General features: G+C 43.3%; 1 protein-coding gene across 2 annotated transcripts; it reads right to left on the bottom strand.

Annotated features, from left to right (window-relative positions):
• Window positions 1-156: 156 nt before the first annotated feature.
• Window positions 157-19783, bottom strand: DHX57 (DExH-box helicase 57). 2 transcript variants are annotated; one of them, XM_030490692.1, is made up of 24 exons: window positions 19743-19783; window positions 18091-18305; window positions 17270-17422; window positions 16744-16914; window positions 15200-16005; window positions 13595-13782; window positions 13336-13457; window positions 12900-13095; window positions 12018-12142; window positions 10724-10857; window positions 10003-10057; window positions 9041-9243; window positions 7903-8019; window positions 7435-7531; window positions 5956-6129; window positions 5485-5685; window positions 4453-4729; window positions 3231-3326; window positions 3050-3133; window positions 2775-2912; window positions 1898-1972; window positions 1322-1456; window positions 717-917; window positions 157-607 (listed from the first exon to the last, which is right to left on the bottom strand). In XM_030490692.1, exons 2-24 carry the CDS (start codon window positions 18294-18296, stop codon window positions 464-466), a joined length of 4098 nt encoding a protein of 1365 aa, XP_030346552.1. In that variant the 5' UTR covers window positions 18297-18305; window positions 19743-19783; the 3' UTR covers window positions 157-463. The 2 variants fall into 2 exon arrangements, with proteins under 2 accessions (XP_030346552.1, XP_030346553.1); XM_030490693.1 differs by lacking the exons at window positions 157-607; window positions 717-917; window positions 1322-1456; window positions 1898-1972; window positions 2775-2912 and having other exon boundaries at window positions 3098-3157.
• Between the last annotated feature and the right edge of the window lie 85 nt (window positions 19784-19868).

Genomic DNA, 19868 nt, shown 5'->3' with positions numbered 1-19868 from the left:
ACTAACTCAGTAAAGTCTTGGCCAAAATGTAGAAGTGAGTTTAAACCAATTTGGGAGCAGCTTATGATCTCACACGCTGCTTCCAGACATCACTATTACAAAAAAGCAGCTAGGTAGCAGGTATTTTTGTGACCAGAAAACACTATTGCCAGTGTATGGCCTCATGGAAAAACACTTTACTTCCTTAGCTGGCAGTTTCTACTCCTCTTGGGAGATTTGCCATTCTCCCATGTCCCAGTGTGTAGCGTAACCCACCTTACTTACTTTCAAGAAACAAGCTCTCTGTAAACAAAGGAACCAAACCAAACCAAACAATCCCAAAACCTGTCAATAATACAGGTGCCAACTTGGTCTTCCAGAGATCAGTGCCATGTTTTGGGATGACAAATACATCAAGACACTGATATTAGTTCGTCCATTCTCGGGCAGTAGCAAACAGTGAGTACAGAAAGGTGTTCTCACATTACTGCGTGGTCACAAGCTTTACAATCATACTGATGATCCGAGATCCACGGGGGCACATGCATAAGTCCATGCTGGGATTCTTGATTTTATCCTGCAGCAGCTGGTCTAGTTCACAGCGCAGCTCTTTTACCAGCTCAGCCACCTATGGTAAAACACAGAGGTGAGTGTAAAGCTCACGAAATGCATCTCCTATATTCCACATACAAGCAGAGCTCTGCAGCACTCCCAGGATTATCCCTCCTTTTCCTTACCTGGTGAGAGGCAGCCACAAACCGTATCCATCCGTCGTCAAGAGAAATGACAAATTCTCCCTTCTGCAGCTGCATGTGGACCTGCCCGCCTCCGAGGAGCACCAGTGGGTACACTGACACCATGCTGCAGTCTCGAATGAACACGCGGCTGGTCTTGATCTTCTCATGATACACCAGGTAGGGGCTCTCAAAGTGCCTTGTCTGGAACACATACACAATATCCTCCTTAAAGTGCCACATCTCTTACTACCTGCTCAGGCAAATATGGGCCTGCCTGCCTCTTCTGTGGCTGCAAAGAACAGCAAATGTACCTAAAACGCACCTTGCATGACTAACAGACTCTTGACCCATAAGAGCTGCCAATAACTGCCAGTTATCCCTCGCTCCATCCTGCTTTGCAGTGAGCATGTGAGAAATCAGCTAATTCATCAATGTTGCCTCAAGGCCCTGAGTTCTCCGTTCCACGTTAAGGACATTTTCACGGGCGCCTTTGTTATGCTCTTTCAAAGCAAGAGTGATGAACAGTTCAAAGCCTTTATAAACCAAGTATGTGGTTAATGATTAAAACCCCACTTTCAGCTTTGCAGAAAAAAAAGAAACCTGACCTGATAATTCACAGATGAAGGATGAATGTGAACATAACCATCATTTTTGGTAACAAACTTCAGTTCTTCTGCTTTAGGCTGCAATTTGACCACTCCTGTACTGGTCTTCTGGTATTTGCCCTCTGGCTTTTTCACCTGTATGGTCAGAAAAGAAGTTATAAAAATCTGTTTTGTCACAAACCATTTTTAACTTATGTTTTCATTTTATCAATGAAATTCTCAAGTAGCAACATGTCCAGCCACTAGAGAGAGACACTGCACTCCAGGTGCTGTCTAACCCTGACTGTTCATTTGTAAACTCAGCCTTCTAAAGCTGAGGTTACAAAACTGCAATTTAAAGTAGCTTCTCAAGAACATTTGCTGTTGGCTCCTGTGTGACACTAAAATCAGCCTGTAGCAACAGCAGCAGTCTCAAGCAATACAAACTGGAGCTCGGCTGCCTGGCTCTAACGCTATGAGCAGCAAGTGTTGGCAACCTAAGCCAGGCTCAAGGCTGCCACAATCAGCCCAGACTGAAAGCAGGCCATGAGGATATGCTGGACAGCAGAAGGGAAAATGGGAAAGCATTCTTTTTACCTGCACAACATTGGGATACAGTGCGGCACACAACACAGCCGAGATCAGCTTGATGTTCTCTGCATTCGAGTTTGCCTGGGAAATCAATGCATGCATTAGGTATTCTACAGGTAAGTCTATAAAGGTAAAGCCCTGCTTCTGGAATGACTTAATTCCTGAAAGGGGTTTACTTTTGTAGCTGCAGTGCTGTGCTTTATAGGGGAGGACTAATTACTGCCCTAAGGTCTCAGGCTAGACCTGGGCTGCACTCCCCCCACTATCAGTGGAGCAAACTGGCCACCAACTATCTTGATGCAGTTTGTAGCTAGATGTTAGGAAATAACATCTGGCTACAAAGCAGCTTGTCCCCAAGAGAAAGAAGACAAGTTGTCCCAATGCACAGTGAGACTCTAGAACTACCAAACCCTTATCGTGTAGGCCCAGGAGATGCCTGGCTCCGGACATACTGCTTTCTGAAGATCATCTGCAATGCTGAATTATCTCCCTGCCTGCTCTGTGAGGTCATTTTGTTCCCAAAATAAGGTTGTTACTAATCCCAACACTGAGGCCGGGTCATGACTCATATCCATGCCTTTGCTCCACTTGCTCCCTTCTAACACGGCAAGTCAGCAGTGTTCACTGTCTCAAAGGAGCAGGTCCCAGCTCACTTCCACATCTGGGCCTGTTCTTTCTGGGCACATGAGGCCTCATGCAATGGAGGCTAGTGCCAGCACGTATGAGATACGGGGAGGAAGAACAGAACAGATGGGAGATGACTGTTGCCAGTGTGAGATTACAAAGTCAGGCTGTGGCAAGAAGCCCATTAGAGCCCACCCGGCACACAGGTCAAATGAAAAACAGCAGCATTGCTTTGGAGCACTGAAATGCTGTGAATTACCTCTTCCCCTGTGGCATCCAACACGCCATCGCCTTCTTGGGACCACTTCTTCTCAATGTCCCTGGCTCTTAATCCCTCCTTCACAAACCCAATGTCAGAAAGCAGCTCGGTGAATTGCCGTTTCAGACTGGCAATTTCCTACAGACAGACAAAGGGCTGTGACTGATGGGTGCCACACACAGCGAGAAGAGTCTTTACCAGTTGCTTATGTTTGTCACTAGGGCTCTGCCAGTGTCTCAAGCAGCCCCTGTGCAAGGCCACAGAAACTGACTTACCTGAAGAACTCTTCCAGACAAAAAGTTCTCCCTGCAGTAGTTGTAGCTGGCCTGAGAACCCTCTTTGATACTCAAACGCCACCCCTAATTGAGAGGATGGGATAAAATCTTAAGTAAAATATTTCAGCTTGAATTTCAAGCATATCACAAGCCTCAGAGAGGACACTGAATTTTAGCTCACCTTATAGGCCTGGAGAAGAGCCAGGTAGTCGCTGTTTCCTACTGCAAACTCCAACTTCTTCTTGTTTGCTTCTTCCCTTTTATCCCATGGTGACACCTAAATGAGCAGTAACAGATTAAGCATGTTCTTCCCCTCACAACTTGGACAATCCATTGCAAGAGCTACATGGCACATAAACTTTGGTATTTCACAGCAGCACACAGGTCAGAGTGCAGGTTTTCTCCATGGATAACAGAAAACATGAGGCACTCAAAAATGCCTAGACAACAGCAGAGCAACTAAGCATATTGCCCTATGTAACCACAAGAGATTAAGCAGCTCTCAGAAAATATTCCATTTTGAGCAGACCCCTCTGTAGCTGCAGAATGCCAACATCCATGAAAAACACCATCTGACAAATCTCAGCAAGTTAATGGAGCTGAAGCTCAAATCACAATGCTTATAATAGAGAAGAGCACATCAAGTCTAAAATCCACCTGGGTCTGAGAAAGAGAAGGCAATAGTAACTCAGGGCATTAAAAACGCTGAATTTAAGTTATTCTGTAACAGCATATAGAAACTTGTAGCAATTGAAGTCAAAATGCTGTCAAAAATGCTCAATAAGCATAGGGAAAACAATAAGCAATTAAATAACTAGAACAATCTATTTCCAACTCTCTCACAATTATCCTCAACACAAACTATCTGCACTACTAATGACAGCAATCAAGACTTCAAGAAAGCCTGACTTCTCATGCAAGTCTGTACACTGCAGTAGAAGATTAACAGCAAGAGCACCTCTAAGTGCAGCAGCTGATTCAAAAAGCCAAAGTGAAAGTGAACACACAAACACATCTGCTTCACAGCTCTGACACATCAACTTCATCATTAGCACTGTTTCATAATTATTTCTAAGTGCTTCTTACATTACCATTCATTTTCAGTTTTTACACCAAACTTGGACAAAATGGGCTGGCAGAACTTCTTAGCTCAAATTCAAACTAATATCCACTCTGTTTCTACTGTGCACTCCTAAATAACATTCTTGTCGCTGCTGCATGGCTTTGGTGTTCTGCTTCTAACTGGACTTTTTTAATGAACACTGTATTAACATATAAACAACGTAGGCTTAAAAGGCGAATTAAAATACTCAAGTGTAGTACACTGCAAGTTACAACAGCGTTTTGCTGCTCTATGAAAACACACCTCTTTCAAAGTGGGATACATGGTTAAGAATACTTACGAAAGGTGACTTAAAGGCCAGACTTGCTGCTATAGTCAGTGCAGGATCCAGGCAGCGGAAGATGGTGCCAAACAGCATTAGCTTGCCAATCCTGACATCAACAGGCAGAGAAGCCAAGTGATATCCCAGAGGGGTGAGCTTTTCATCTGGAGTTAGCGCTCCCAAGTCTTGTAGGCGCAGCTTTGATGCTCGCAAAGACTCGGTTCTAGGGGGCTCGATTAGTCGTGATAAGACAGAGTGAAGACTCTGTGCAGAAAACATCTCCAGAATCTTAATTCTTAAAGAAAAAAAGAAAGAAAAAGAAAGCAGCTTAGTTCCATACACAGGACAAAAAAGCAAGCTTATATAAAAACCACAACAGAAAACATGCTGCCTAGGAGTATTCCAAGTCAGGAGGCAATATGAAATAATAGGTGGGGTACAGTGTACCTCATCCAGCCTCACAGAGCCCACTAGAACAGATTCCTACAGAGCACACGAGGGTTTAAAATACAGGTTTTACTGTAAAAAAATAATCTGTGTTGTTTAATTTCCTTTTTGTACAAAGGGATGCACAGTGTGTAGCAGGGATAGGAGGGCCTCTTTGTTTAGATCCACGCTAGATGGCTTCATCCAGGTTGTGGCTTTACTTCACTATGCTGCACAGAAACACCAAGGAGGCTTTACAGCATAAAGGGACAAACATCTGCTGTGGGTCTGGAGCACAGGAATGCAACTGTTTTCTCCGGTGACGAGAAATCTCAGAGACATATCTTTTTCCTATCAGATGAGAGCTAAGGAACGTGAAGAACAGGGAGAATTGGTGGACAGTGTGATTAGAGGGGGAGCTCGGGATGCAGAGGCAATGTGATAGTAAGATCAAAGCAACCAGTCAACAGAGCCTTAAATCTCCAGAGCAGTTTCTTGGTTTCACGATGTGAGAAAACACTGAGGAAACTAAATACCTTGGTAATGGCATTCCAGGTGCCCTGCAGTGGAGGAAGGACATTCTGCATGCTGGCTTTTTTAGGCAATACAGGAACAACAGCTCACCTTAAACAAAGCTGCTCCAAGGGAACTCTTTGTATTTCTGGTAACTGCTCTTTTATAAGCTGATGGTTATAGTGATGGCTACTGAAAAGATGAAAGCAGACACCTGAGGCTACACGGCCTGCTCGCCCTTTCCTTTGCAGAGCATTGGCCTTGGACACGAATGTGTCTTCCAGACTTTCCATTCCTTTGCTTGGGTCATACCTACAGGAGAGCAAGAAACAGGCTTATGTTCATGACTGCAGAGTGAACAGGCTGGAGCTCAAGCAGGCGGATGCTGCCAACTTCTGTATGGACAAAATTCCCACCCCTGTAGTTGGATCTGAGTCTAGACTGGCTTCCTCCCCCTGCAGAAGCTTTCTGAAAATGAAGTTCTTTCAAGTTTTTCACAGCTCTTGGGAAAGCTAAAATATGTAGCTTGAGGCATAGAGCAGTTTCCCAGATCACAAAGCCCTGAGGGATGAATCCCAGTACCTTTTCTCTTTCATTTTTCCAGAATCAATCACATAGACGACATCATCAATGGTGACAGATGTTTCTGCAATGTTTGTAGAGATGATGATTTTGATAACTCCTGCAGGAAGCCTGAGGAACACAGACTGCTGTTCTTCACTAGACAGTGAAGAATGAAGCGGATAAACAAGACACCTGGAAGGAGAATATGACAGCATGCTCAGTGCATCTCCAGCCTTTTCTCTCTTGGGAACAATCTGCCTGCACACACTTTTGCCTCACTAGTGCTGGACACCGCCCACAGCCATCCAAAGCAATATAAAACCAGTAAACCACTCTGCCATATCATAAGGCACTGAATCATAGAATCATTTAGGTTTGAAATACCCTTAAGATCATTGAGTCTAACCATAACTGAACACTTCCAAGTCTACCCCTAAACCATGTCCCGAAGCACCAAGTCTACATGTCTTATAAATACATCCAGGGATACTGGCTCAACCAGGGAACTGGCCAGCCTTTCCAGTGCTTGATAACCCTTTTGGTGAAGAATTTTTTCCTCATATCCAATCTAAACCTTCCCTGATACAACTTGAGGCCATTTCCTCTTGCCCTATCACTTGTTACATGGGAGAAGAGATCACCCCCACCTTGCTCCATCCTCCTTTCAGCTAGTTGTAGAGATAAGGTCTCGCCTCAGCCTCATTTTCTCCAGACTAAACAAGCCCAGTTCCCTCAGCTGCTCCTTATAAGACTTGTTCTCTAGACCCTTTACCAGCTTCATTGCCCTTCTCTGGACATGCTCCAGTACCTCAATGTCTTCCTTGTAGCGAGGGGCTCAAAACTGAACAGAGGATTTGAGGCACAGCCTCACCATTGCCAAGTGCACAGGGACAATCACTTCCTTAGTCCTACTAGCCACACTATTTCTGATACATGTTCTAAGAAAGGGTGAAGTTTGCAGAAGGGACAGATCTCAGAAGAGAGCTGAGCACAAATTCTCCCTCTTTTGAAGCGTCTAGAATCTGCCATTGAAAATGCCAGACTCACCCCAGCTAACCTTGCCATGACACCTGTGTAAAAAGTGTTGAGTCAAGGAGATCCAATTACATCTCTATGTAACGATCTAATCCAATCTAAAATACAACTGCAACTGAATGTGTCTCAGAAAACATTCTGAAACAGAACAAGGGCTGAGGTGGTGAAGTTTTCAACAGTCCACTGGATCATGCAGAGCACAAAACAGAGAACACTCATCATGAGGGTCTCTGAGAACTTCAACAACTAACCTGCCTGAGTTGAGGAGAACAAAACAAAAAGAGGAAGCCAATAAGACAGTAGAAAAGGAATTACCCTAACTCGAGTCAAGACCTTCATATCACGAGCTCTCTTACACATTGAATAACCTTTATTTATCCCTGGATAAAGGCAGGCTTTGTGCAGGAAGCTACTCTTCATTTATGGGTAAAGATCAATAGTTTTGGAGCTTTTCTGCCTTACCTCTTGCTGTGCCTGTTATTAAAAAGAGCATTAGACTGGAGCTGCTCATAAAGCATCTTGATTTCTGCTAGACCAGGCAAAAATATCAACACAGCACCTATAAATGTAGATTAAAATAAAAAACAATTTAAAAATCACTCAACAGAAAGGAGAGCAGGATATTTCATCAATGTGCAGAAGGCCCAAGTCAAAACTTCAGCTCTGTTTCACAATTATTTTACCAAAGAAAAGAAACACACAGGCTGCAACAGTCCCTCAGCAAAGACTTTCCAAAGTAGACAATTCTCTCACCTTCCCCATCTGATGTATAACAATGGCTTTGTTACTCAGCTAGAACTTTCTCCCTCCAACCCCTCCAAAATAGTAACTACAGAAACACTGCATGCAAAACATTAGCTTTAGGCTGTCTGTAAGAGCACAGCCTCCATGAATCTACTTTTGTTTATCTCTCAAGGACAAGGAAATTACCTGGGGGGTATGAATGTCTGCCAGCAACTATCCATTCCAGCAAGGCTTCAATTAATTCCAAATTAACTTTGTCCAAGTCCATGACAGACATTGTTTTCAACACTGTCTTGTTAACCCCTGGGGACAAAGAAATAAAACACACAGTAAGTCCACCTCTTATAAAAAACATCTGCTGGATGTTTTGATGCATTGAACCAGTGTGGCTGCACAACCAACCACACCTTGGTTTAAACAGCATCTGGCTTAGATCAGAAGAGGTAGCTCCAGAAGTGACTCAATGTGTCACATTCTCCCTTCTATGCTCTCCTCTGTTCCAGCTCTACCCTTCCCTTCATATGCCTTACTGGGGATTAAACCTGCCCTGCACACAGCCTAGACCAGGATTCATCTACTAGCAGAATGACATGCATGTATGCTGGTGATAAGAGGAGCCAAAAGTCTTCATATGGCCACTTACAGACACCTCCAGGACTACCTGCTCAAGCTCTCTCTTCTCTCTTCCAATGTTTCTTACATGATCTCAGAAAGACATCCAGACTCCTTTATTCTTCCCGTCTGTCACAGGAATTTGAAGCTTCTAAGCAATGGCTCTCACTCAGCACCACTGTGGAGCTCAACATAAGGGAGGAACTCTTCAGGACTAAGCACAGGGAAGATTTTGATGACGACAGAGTGGGAAGTTCATGGAAAGGTTTGCCTCTTATTAAGCCATTCAAAGAGTGACTGAATTTCTCAAGGAAGGCTTGTCATGCTGAAGTGGCAGATACATGCTGTGCTTTAAGTAAAGCTGCTCCAGCAAGAACAGGTACAGAGAAGAAAGCAGAATTAACACTGCATCTGAAAAGGGATGGGAACAGACAGTTACTGAAAACTGTCCATTTTCAGATGCTAAGAACTGTTTTCAGCCAAGATGTTTGTTCTAGTTTGAGAGAACAACAGGTTCTCTATTTCTTCTTTCTTTTCTTTTTTGGCAAGCAGGAGGTTTCTGATCTCATCTAGAAGTAGTGACCTGCTTCATTTCACAAATACAAAACTCTGAATTATATACATGCATTCAACATACAATACTATATGCTAACATACCATGTTAGCTGGCAAATGTTATATGCCAATTTATTAGGTTTAGGAAGGAGCTCACCTTTATACCGTGTAAGGAGCTGCTTCAGAGTTAATTTTTGGTCTGGGTCTGAATCTCTGACAACTGTATCAGTACTCTCCAGCATGCCAGCACGTCTCAGGTCCTCCTCTACTTCTTCATATGCAGTTCTTTTGTGTCTTGCATTCTGTTTGTTTTCTTGCTTTATCTTGCGCCTGTAGGGACTACCGTCCTCTAAAACGTACCTGAAGAGCAGAAGAACATTCAGTGCCCTGGAAAACCTGACAGTCTCCTCCTAATAATCTGCTAGAGAGATAGGGTATCAGAAGTATCTATATACAAATCTGAGGGGAACTTTGTGTAAGTGGGTTGCAAAACCACAGACGGTATCAAGGTCAAGTGTTCTTCCATACTAGGATGTTAGTAAAAGCTGTGATGCAAATGACTAGGACTGGAAACTTGATCTTCACAACTAAGTGGGTAGCTCAGAGCAACAATCTGTAAGTAGCTTACAACAGCTGATCAATTTACTATCTGGAACATCTGAGCTGCTGTGATTCTCCAGTAACAACAAAAGGTAAGAGGAATCTGGTACCTGAGCTGCAAGGTAGGCCTTACAAAAAGGAATTGTTTGGTATCCTGCATTTGTCACCTTCAGTGCTGAAATCTACCTTCAAATTTCTTTTGCTTGCCAATGTCTAACCACCACTGAAACAAGTAAAGCACAAGCACTAACAAACGCTCCATGGCAAAGCTCACCTGATCTTGAGTATTTATGTGGTATCTAATGCAGAAAGGCTTGTTTTGGCATGAGATCCTAGATCCCACTGCAGTGTAAGAAGTATGGTTTAAAATTGGTGCTTTAGTACAACTCTAGAACTGCAGGTGATGGGAGTTTTGAGAGGATTTAATTTTTAAATCCATGCACAGAACTGCTGCAGTCTCAGGGTCAACAGTACAACCTCAAAAGGCAAAGACATCTGAGAGTTTTCGCATTTTCATACCTTGTCAATGCAATCACATCCTCCAGGAAAAACTGATCCACGGGAAATGTTCGACCTAAAAGGAAACATGAGAATAAATCTACATGCTGCACAACACACAGAGAAGAGGAAAATGACAGAAGTTGGTTATCATTTCACACAGGTTATTATGTCATACACTGGCTTCACAGCTCTCATCTATACTGCACTGTTCAACACTATTTCTGTCTAGGACAAACAGTGGATGTTTTCCAAGCATTGTTTGGTAACATGCACTTACACAGTCAGAGAGGACCTAAGGGAAGTTAAGGGAACATATCCATGAGGCTACATGTTTCTGTCATGCAATTTAAAAGGCACATTTGGCTAAATGTGTACACATCCAGCTGGATCCTCCCACTGCTTCTTTTTCACAAGGACAGAGAAGCGTCTTCAGCTGTGGTGAAACTAGCTCAGGGAACCACATCACGCACAACATGTCATTTTTGTCTTTTGGGAAGGAAAATTCTGCTGGTATAGAGACAGCAAGAAAAGGACTCAATTTCCAAGTTTTCTCTCTCCTAAATCGCATTGGTCTTTCTTTCTAAGCCCTTGGAATCATAGTGCTTGTATGAATCCTGATCTTGCCACTTTGCAAACTAGCCCCTTGCACTTGAATTGAAAAACACTTCGGAAGCAGAAATACCGAAAACAAACACCTAAAACAATGAATGTGACGACAATCAAAATGAATGGTTTTCACCTGGTATGTTAATAATTGGGCAGGAGTGAAAGTATTGAGAAAAAAGCTCTGCATTCACGGTGGCACTCATTAGCACAATGCGCAGGTCTGGCCTCTGAACCATTATGTCTTTCAAAACCAGCAGCAAGAAGTCACTGAAGAAAACAAGCAAAAAGACATTTGAATTTCTTCAGTGTTAACTTTCAGAGTCTCTTTTCCTCTCCATTCTGTCCAACTTCCTGGCGTTTTCAAGAGCACAGCAATACCATCACAGAAGAATGAGCTTCTCAGAATGGCTGGAGGCTGAAAATGCAGTAAATTAATGGAAGGCACTCTGCTTACTCCTTTGGTTGTTCCTGACACTGAAGTGTCAGGATTGCTTGGCAAACTCATTTAAGCAACAAAAAGCTCTGTCCACCTTATAAATTAAACACATTACTGACAAGACAAGAACATTAGGTAACAAATTAACTCAAAGTAAGATATGAGTCCTTTTTGTTCCTCTTCCTTACTGGAACAGTTATTCAAACTTCTTCCTGCCCATTACATTCTTCCCTACATATTTATAGCTTTTGTGATATGCCTACAAGACTGGCTTCAGTGATTTTAGATGACAAGAAAGAAGAATCCTTGAGAGATATAAGCCCTTTATGAGGCTAAAATATAATCTGAGCCGTAGAATAATGGGCCACAGAGAATGCATCCTGAAACCTACCGCACTGCAGTGCTTCACAAGGAAAACATCAAAGAAAAGGATCCTTGCCACTTACTTTACAGAGATACTGACAGACATTATCTTTTGCCTAGCATCAGCAGATAAGTGGGGTAAAACTGCAGGAGGTTGGAGCAGACTGTCTAGAACTAGTAAAATCTGTAGACTGGAAGAAAATGAGAGCACTTGTCCCTTGCAGGTGCTCTGCTGAAGCCTGCATCAGGAGCAATAATTCTCAAAATGGCATGTGAAGAATCAGGGTATTTGTTAAAAGCTGAAAGAAGGGAAGAATAAGAACCAGACAACTGTGGTTAAAAACTTACTTAACCCTCTAGCCCCATTCAAAACCTCTTTTCAACACCACTGCAATGTGATGGCAGACTTGATGCATAAAAATTTAAGAGATGTGCTTTCTTTGCAAGTTGCTGCAACACCACTTCCTACTGCCCAAAGACAAGATCCTAAAACCAGACTTCTTCCACCATCCCACATTACTACCACGGGATCAACAAGTCTGATTTCAGTTACTTGCACCTTATCAAAGTCACCTTTATCCTTCTGACTATGACCTTCATTTTGCTTATGGGATAAGAGATTATTTACCTTTCTTCTGTTCTTTCGTGAACTTCATCAACAATAACATGTGTGATTCCCTGCAAAGTCAGATCTCCTTCCAGCCTTCTCAACAGCACACCAGTAGTGCAGTACAAGAGTCTGGTAGCTGAGGACTTGAACAATAAGACAAAGCATTCAGTTGACTCTGTGCAACTTAGCATAGTGCAAAGAGAACATGCGTTGCTGTAAAATATTTGGTTTCAGCTGAGTGCCAGGTTTGACAGAAAGAGAACAAACTAATCCTGCTGGAGACAGGCTGAATGATTTTTCTTTTGTGATTAAAAGCTGAAAACACCTCCTTCTTACCAAGGGGCACTGCTAACTATAAGGGGTAAACAAAAAATCTGAGTTGTTTTTCCTGTGGAAGTTGCTTTCTGACAAAAAACTTGAATTTCTGTCCCCAGAAAGATCTTCTGAATCTCTTTTGTAACACAGTTCTTGTAAAAAGCGATCAGCTGTAACATAAACAAAATTTCACTTCCAAGACAGCAGTTTGAATTCGACCTCCCCCTTCTGGCTGACCCAAGCTGCACCCTTTAATCTCCACTTGGGAGACAAATCGAAATGGAGACAAATAGAAATTAAGTCAGCAGCCTTCCAGAGGACAGAATTATTATCCATGCTCTCAGACCCCTTCACCTGTCTCAACAGAAAGCAAAACAATAGAAGACATAGTACTCAACCCTCATTCTGTAAAGTGGACTGTGCAACATGAGATGAAATATAGAATATATTTCATAATATAATATAAAATACAGCTGACACAGACTTGCTTATCTCAGTACAGGGCAGAGATTCTGTATGCTAAAGAAGCACTAAGCACATTTTAATAGAACCAAACGAAAACCAAGAAGCAATGCATATGTATACCTTTACGCTTTCCAGACGGATCTGATATCCAACAGTAAGTCCAACCCTCTCTGCTCTTTCTTTGGCTACACGTTCAGCCACAGAAATGGCAGAGATCCTGCGAGGCTGAGTGCAGATGATGTTTGCAACTCTGCTTGGAGATCCTTGCAATGAAGCATCCAAAATAAACTGAGGAATTTGAGTGGTTTTCCCACATCTGCACGACAAAAATCAAAAAAAAGAAACAAACAAAAAACTCCCACAAATCCAACATCTTCTATCCATGTAAATTGAGATGACTGCATTCCACCCGAAATTTGCTTTGTTTCATTAGTGTCATCCTTCACATAGGACTGCTGTCACTAGTCACAGATGGACCACTATCCTAACTTTTCCATGGATACATGTTTCACATTCTTCTGTGTATGCTTTGATGCATCTGCAATCACACTCTTACCCAGTCATGCCGCTCACAATGAGAACTTGGTGGTTCTTCAGCAAATCAAGAATGGTTTCTCTCTCTTGCCATGCAGGGAGCTTCTGTCTTTCATACAACATGGACTGGAAATGCCTAGAAGACTGATGCACAAAAACACGCATGGCAGTAAGAACATCACTGGAGTGGAACAAAACCATTTGAAACAGCAGCCTGTGGCTTAAATATTTATTTCTCTAAAGTAAACATGAAAACAGACACTTTGTTCTGTACATTATACCTTTTTCAGACGAAACTGCGTGCAGAGTTTAACATTTTCGTTATACAGAGACTTTGCCTGCACATCATACTTTTTGGAGAGCTTTTTCTTGAGGTTCACGTAACTCTCATTCTCCACAACAACTTGTTCAGGCTCACCTTCCTCTTCTTCTGCCACCTCTTCTTCCTGAGGCTCTGACACTGTTGAGGCTTGAGACAGAGAACATACAGTTGGGTATTCTTGTTACTAACAAACAGGACCTCATCAGCACTGCAGAATAGAGACACGTTCCAGGAGCATTCTCAACAAAGTACCTTGTTAGACTGCAGCTAGACTGCAGCCTGCAGCTGAGGGTCTGCAGGCCTATTTTTGACATGCATTCAGTTCAACACTACCAGCAAACCTCCCCTCACCCCATCAAACAAACCAGAACTTCTCCAGCTCCAACCCACTTGTCACTCCCCTTGCACCAGCTGTGCTCTGGGTGGCACATGACAAACCAGACTGGTAACTGTTTGCCTTCCTAAATGTTTTTCATGTGTCTCAGCTCCTCTCTCCAATTTGCCACGCAACCACTTCTCTAGAGCAGAAGATTGTGATAGAAACACCAGCTTAAATGAATTAAAAACTACACTATAACATTAATTGTTAAACCACTGCCAAGTACTTTTAAACCAAGACTGAAACTTGACCAGGTACTGTAGTGCCTACTGCCTATCACTTCAAGTGGGATTTGCTCAGACAGTAAGCCAGCCCTTGAAAGTGTTATGGCTACATTTATCTAAACAAAGTATTGTATAACATAAGGAAGATTATTTGGTATCTCTGATTTCAATTTCTGGAACAAAGCTGCCTTTCTGTGGAGCTGTTAAGAAATTGAATAATTAGTTTTTCTATAACCAAAACAAAGGCTGTCACTATTTAGGCTCTCTAAAATGTGATGCAGTTGCTCTTGAAAACTATCTTGAAGAAAGCTTGCCTTAGATAAAACAGCCTTGGAATTGAGAGCCTGAAGGTCATCCATGCCACAGAGTTGCTGTCACCCTGCTGTAAGTGACACAGTCCCAACTCTACCCCTGCGAAATCAAAGTAGTTGCACTTGCATGCAAAAAAGGGATGATACCTTGAGCAATATTCTAGAACCACTTGTAACATTTCTTAGCTTTAAATCCACCTTTACAAAGTTCTTTTTGAGGAGGAGTTGGTAATTTTAAGTAGTTAAAAATAAAGGTTCTGAATTGATAAGTAACAGATGCACCAAAGTTTGCAAACAACCTTCCCCATTCACTTCCCAGGAAAATTGTCTGGTCAATTTTGTTAAGCTTACACCACATCTCTCACTGGCTTTTTATCAACTGTGTGGGAATAGGCATCGTTCACTCTGCCAACCCAAACTCATTACCTCTGTGCTCCTTTAACTCAGTTCTTACCAGCCGCAAGAACTCTGCTGCAGCTTTATTACGGAAGGGACCTGCTGAGGCACAGGCAGATTATGGATCTGGCTCACCACATGACCTTAATCTCCAGAAATAGATTTGGAACAGATGCCTGAATTAGGCTTTCTGCCTTCTCTTTATGTTTTTGACTGCTATTAGCCCAGAAACTGAAGAGGGATTTTTGCTGTACCTTCAGACTTCTGATTCGAACTGGATGCACTCTCTGTCTGTAGCTTTACTGAAGGTTTAGCCAGCAGGGACACAGGAGGAATACTGTACTTGTGGTGAGTATTTTCAAGCAACTTGCTCATTTCAGATTCATCTTCTAAGCAAGTCACTAAGGTGTACACCACTGGTTCACCAGCCTCTGCAGCTATCAAGGCCTTTCCAAAGAGGAATTCAGCAATGTGTAAACGACAAGCAAGAGGTAGATTCTCATCGGTGGAATAAAATGCCACAAGAGGTGCCTGAAGTGGATACTTGTTTTCTTCAGGAAATCTTACTTCGAGTTCATATACAGGACCATCAAGTCTGAGATGAGCATCATCTACAGAGTTCCTGGCTGGTTTTAGTGGGTGGTTTGGAGGGAATTCATGTCTAAATCTGCATTTTGAACCAAACCTGCAGCCTCCTTGGAGATAAAACTTACATATTTCCTTTGCAGTCTGCTTTGCTGTGTCCCTTGTACAATCACCCTTTTGTTTAGATTTGCTGAGCCTGTTTGCTAGGTACTCCAGTTCCAAACTAAAAGTCCAAACACGGTTTTGAATTCTCTCTACAAATTTTTCTCCATAGATTGACCGGAGGGCAAAAGCCTCTTCTCTTCTCTGTTCTAAACATTCTTCTCGACTGGCTTCAGTGGCAGCTGCAGAAACCTGCATTTTCTCTCCATATCTTTCTGTAAAGCACTGCAATAGCAAATACTCCAGTGATGCCCCAATATTACCATTGGAGGATCCCAGTACTGTCCTACAGCGCTCACTGTCAAAACCATACCTGCAACAAAACAGACAACATGGCAACAAGTGAGTGACAAAGACTTGTATGAAGCAAAATAACCACAGATCTGATTAATTAGGCTTACAGTAATGAAGCATGTATGGCATGAGGTACTATTACTACTAGTGGGGGAAAAAAATTAGACAAAAATATTTATACTATTTATAGAGTGGGAGACAGTAATTTGGTGTCTGTGAATGCTAGCCTGTTTTTTATAAGGTGAAAGATTAGTTTATGTAGCAACTATCTCACACCTCAGAATGTTGCACGTAACAGTTACAGGATTAGATTTCCCAGTTGAACTATATAAACTAAACTCTTCAGAATAAGCTATCACATAGAAAACACTCTCTCAAACAAAGCAAAAAATAGTTAATAAACACTCACATCTGAGCAAAATGGATGAAGAACACTTACAAGGTTTTGAAACACTACCTGCCTGGAAGAAACATAACATAACAACAATGCTCCCTGAGCTTTCCCAATATGTGTTTCACTGACTTGCAGAAAGAACTGAAAACTTCACTGAAAAAAGGCTGGAGTGATTTATTTTCCATAACACCATTATTTTAAATTCATCTAGTGGAGGATTAAATTTGTACGAGATACAAACTCATCAGTTCTGCACAGAGACCTTCCCTGGAGTCAAGAGGAAGCCCAAGAACTGAGAGCTTATGGTATCGAGACTAGTAATTTATTTCTTCAGGATACAAATTATTCACTGAAAAGCATCACCTGGAGAGTTTGTGCACAGCAAATGAAGACACTTCACTTTCCACAATTTTGTGCTCAGCTGGCTCAGCGGACGACTTTGGTATTAGGTCAGAAACTTCCCGATCCGTTGACCAGCACTGTTCATCATCAAGGTAATCCGGTTCGTCATCGTCTTCACCAGAACCAGCTACTCTGATAAAAAGAGTTATCAGATAAAATGAAACAAAGTTACACTGTTGAGTAGACACAAAACTCTGCCTCTGCAGTTTTAAATCTTCCATTTAAACGGAGCATTCTGCTACCCATTTCGCAGAATTAATATTGTAGAAGAATAAAGCAGAGTCAAAGCCACTGCCCATGGCAGGGGGTTGGAACTAGGTGATCTTAAGGTCCTTTCCAACTCAAACCATTCTACGATTCTATGATTCAATGTGAGATCAAATTAGAAGTTAATGGAAAAACGAATACTGTTTTCATTTCTAACAGTGTGCCTGTTAAAGTGTTCTCATCTATAAGAGCTAAAAGTAGTGCCTTCATTTCAACTAACTCTGATTCAGGAGCCAGCTCCTGTCCTTGAAGCTCTTGAAGAAGTTCTTTCACTCTTCTCTGATTCTCTGACGTCATGTGTATGGTCTGCAGAGGCATTTTTGCTTCAGGTCTCTGTTTTGCTTGCCCTCCTCTTCTGGCAGGTGCATTTGACCTAAAAATAAAATAGAACATAACAATGAGTTATTTGCCTGGCTCAAATGATTTTGACTGAATTGGGATGTGTTAGGACCCAACCCTGTAATTCAAAACAGGAAAACCAAAACAAGACAAGTCCATCACCTAAAGATTATTAAGTTGGGTTCATTCTTATGTGACCACAATGTGTGTGTCTGTATCTGTGCACACACACACATGCATGTACGGATTTTATCCTGTGTCAAATCCGAAGTGATTTAATAAATACTTTGCTAGGTAAAGCTGTTCCCAGACTACAGTATAACCATGCACTTTCAGGCCAGATTGGTCAGAATACATTCAGGATACTAAATTAACTCTAAATCACTTATTTTTCATGGCCCAGTTTCTGCTTTGAAATAAACAAAAATGAACATGCTGTGTTTATTTGTCTTTCCTGATCAAAGATGTTCTGAAATCATTTTACGACCAAAGAAGAAAACCAGAGGTTCTAATCTTAAAAAAAACCCCACTTTCCTAACTAAAACTTTTTAAAAATGTTTATCAAAAAGACATGTAAAAACTGCTTCATACTGAAACAGCTTCATCACCCCTTCACTCTTCTGTGATTCAAAGATGTCCAAAAACCAGCCCCAAAGCATCCCAAACATCTCTATGCCAAACTCTCCAAATTAAGAGAAAGACCTGGACTCCAGTCTTGGTCCATCGAAGAGACAAAAATCATCTCCATCATCCCAAATTTTGGTTGAACATTTCCTATTTCCACCAAGTTGAGATTTGTTTGAATGGCTACTGCTGCCTCCTCCTCTTCCTCCTCTTCTTCCACTGCCTCCTCTCCCTCTTCCTCCTCCTCCAGTGGGCTTTCCTCTTTTTCTCGCTGCTGAACTCATGTTCTCTTGCTGAGGGAGGGGAAAAAAGATAGCTCTTAGTTAGATGGTTTAGCACATTGCAAATGTCTGGGCACACATTATATTATTTATTGTTTCCATGTAACAAGAGAAGATACCCCCTCAAACCACAGTTAATTATCTGTATGTTGGTGTATTTGTATGCACTCGAAGCAAAGCACATTCTCCTAGAACACTGTTAAACCAGTTCTGCGGTTTTAGAAAACAGAAGCAATATTCCTCACAGCTGGTTAACCAAAAACTGCAGGATCTCTGGCAAAAGGATGAGCTACCAGCAGTGCTGCCTAGCCTGGGAGCTCCAGTTGTGCCACTCTGATGGAATTTTTGTGGACAAACCTTCAGGGGAACTTTCACAGCAGAAAGCAGCCTGTGACCTGACACTTTTTGACTTGGGGAATTTGGAGGGCTGAGAGTAAAAGGTCAAAGGGGAGCTGAAGCCACAGATACACTTTGTTTCCACATTAACCTGCTCCTCAGCCATCCCCTTCTGCAAGGAGCTGCCCAGATGGCTGAGCGCTCTGTGGACCCTGGGCAGGGGAGTGACTGGGGACCTGTCTTGGGAAACAGAAGCACTCCTCTCCTCACAGCAGGATCTTCACCAGCTCTAATACAAGCCTATTAGTATTAAGCAGTTGTTGTGTGTGACAGAACAGCCCAACACTAACACATGCCCCAGCATCATGCTCTTGCAAATGGAAAGCTATTGCAGGGACAGGTGAGCTGCTGCGGACAGTCTGGTAGAAGTTATTATCTGGATCTTTGCACTGGCACCTCCAGAGCCAGGACAAGAACTGATGCGGCCATGCAAGAGTAACAGCCCGGAGGAGGGCCTGGAGAGCAGCAACAGTTTGGGGCTTGGAATGAAGCAACCCTCCCTTTTGTGGCAGTTCTCCCCACTGGAGCTTCACCAGGACTGGACAGGATTTAACAGACAGCCACAGGCATAAGTGAGGGAGGGCAAGAGGGTGCGCACGGCAGCCGAACAGAGACACTTGCAGCCGTCCCTGAGGACACCGTCACTCCGGATCTCCGTCTCCTTCTTCTCCACACCCAGCCCGGAGCCCCGGCACAGAACAGCTCCGCTGCCCTGGGCTGCTTCCCTGCCGACTCCTCCAGCACCTCCCCGCGACACCCCCCTCACACCTCACAGGGGTGTCCTGCCACCAGCACCCCACATCCCGGGACCCCCAAACCTCCCCCTGGTCCTGCCCTTCCCTCACAGCAGGGTCCCCCCGTGTTCCCCACCTCACCTCAGTCTCCTTCATTCACTCACACACACACACACACACACACACACACACACACAACCCCCCCGCGCACCCACTCCCTCTCTCTCGCCCCTCGCTCTCCGCGGCGCCATTACGCCCACCGCGGGACCCGCCGCCCGCCATCCCCGGGGACACCGGTAGCTCTCCCCTCCGCTCCCACCTCTCTGCTCCGTATCGGCCCGGCGCAGCTTTCCCCGGCCCGGAAGCTCCCGCCTTCCCCTTCCGGGGTTCCAGCCTCCTCTAGCAACCGCGGACACTTCCGCATGGCAACCAGGGCCCGGCGCCC

This window comes from Strigops habroptila, chromosome 6 (assembly GCF_004027225.2).
Source record: "Strigops habroptila isolate Jane chromosome 6, bStrHab1.2.pri, whole genome shotgun sequence".
Taxonomy (NCBI): Eukaryota; Metazoa; Chordata; class Aves; order Psittaciformes; family Psittacidae; genus Strigops; species Strigops habroptila.
The sequence above is the reverse complement of the archived record's forward strand: the minus strand, read 5'-3'. Positions and strand labels throughout refer to the sequence as shown.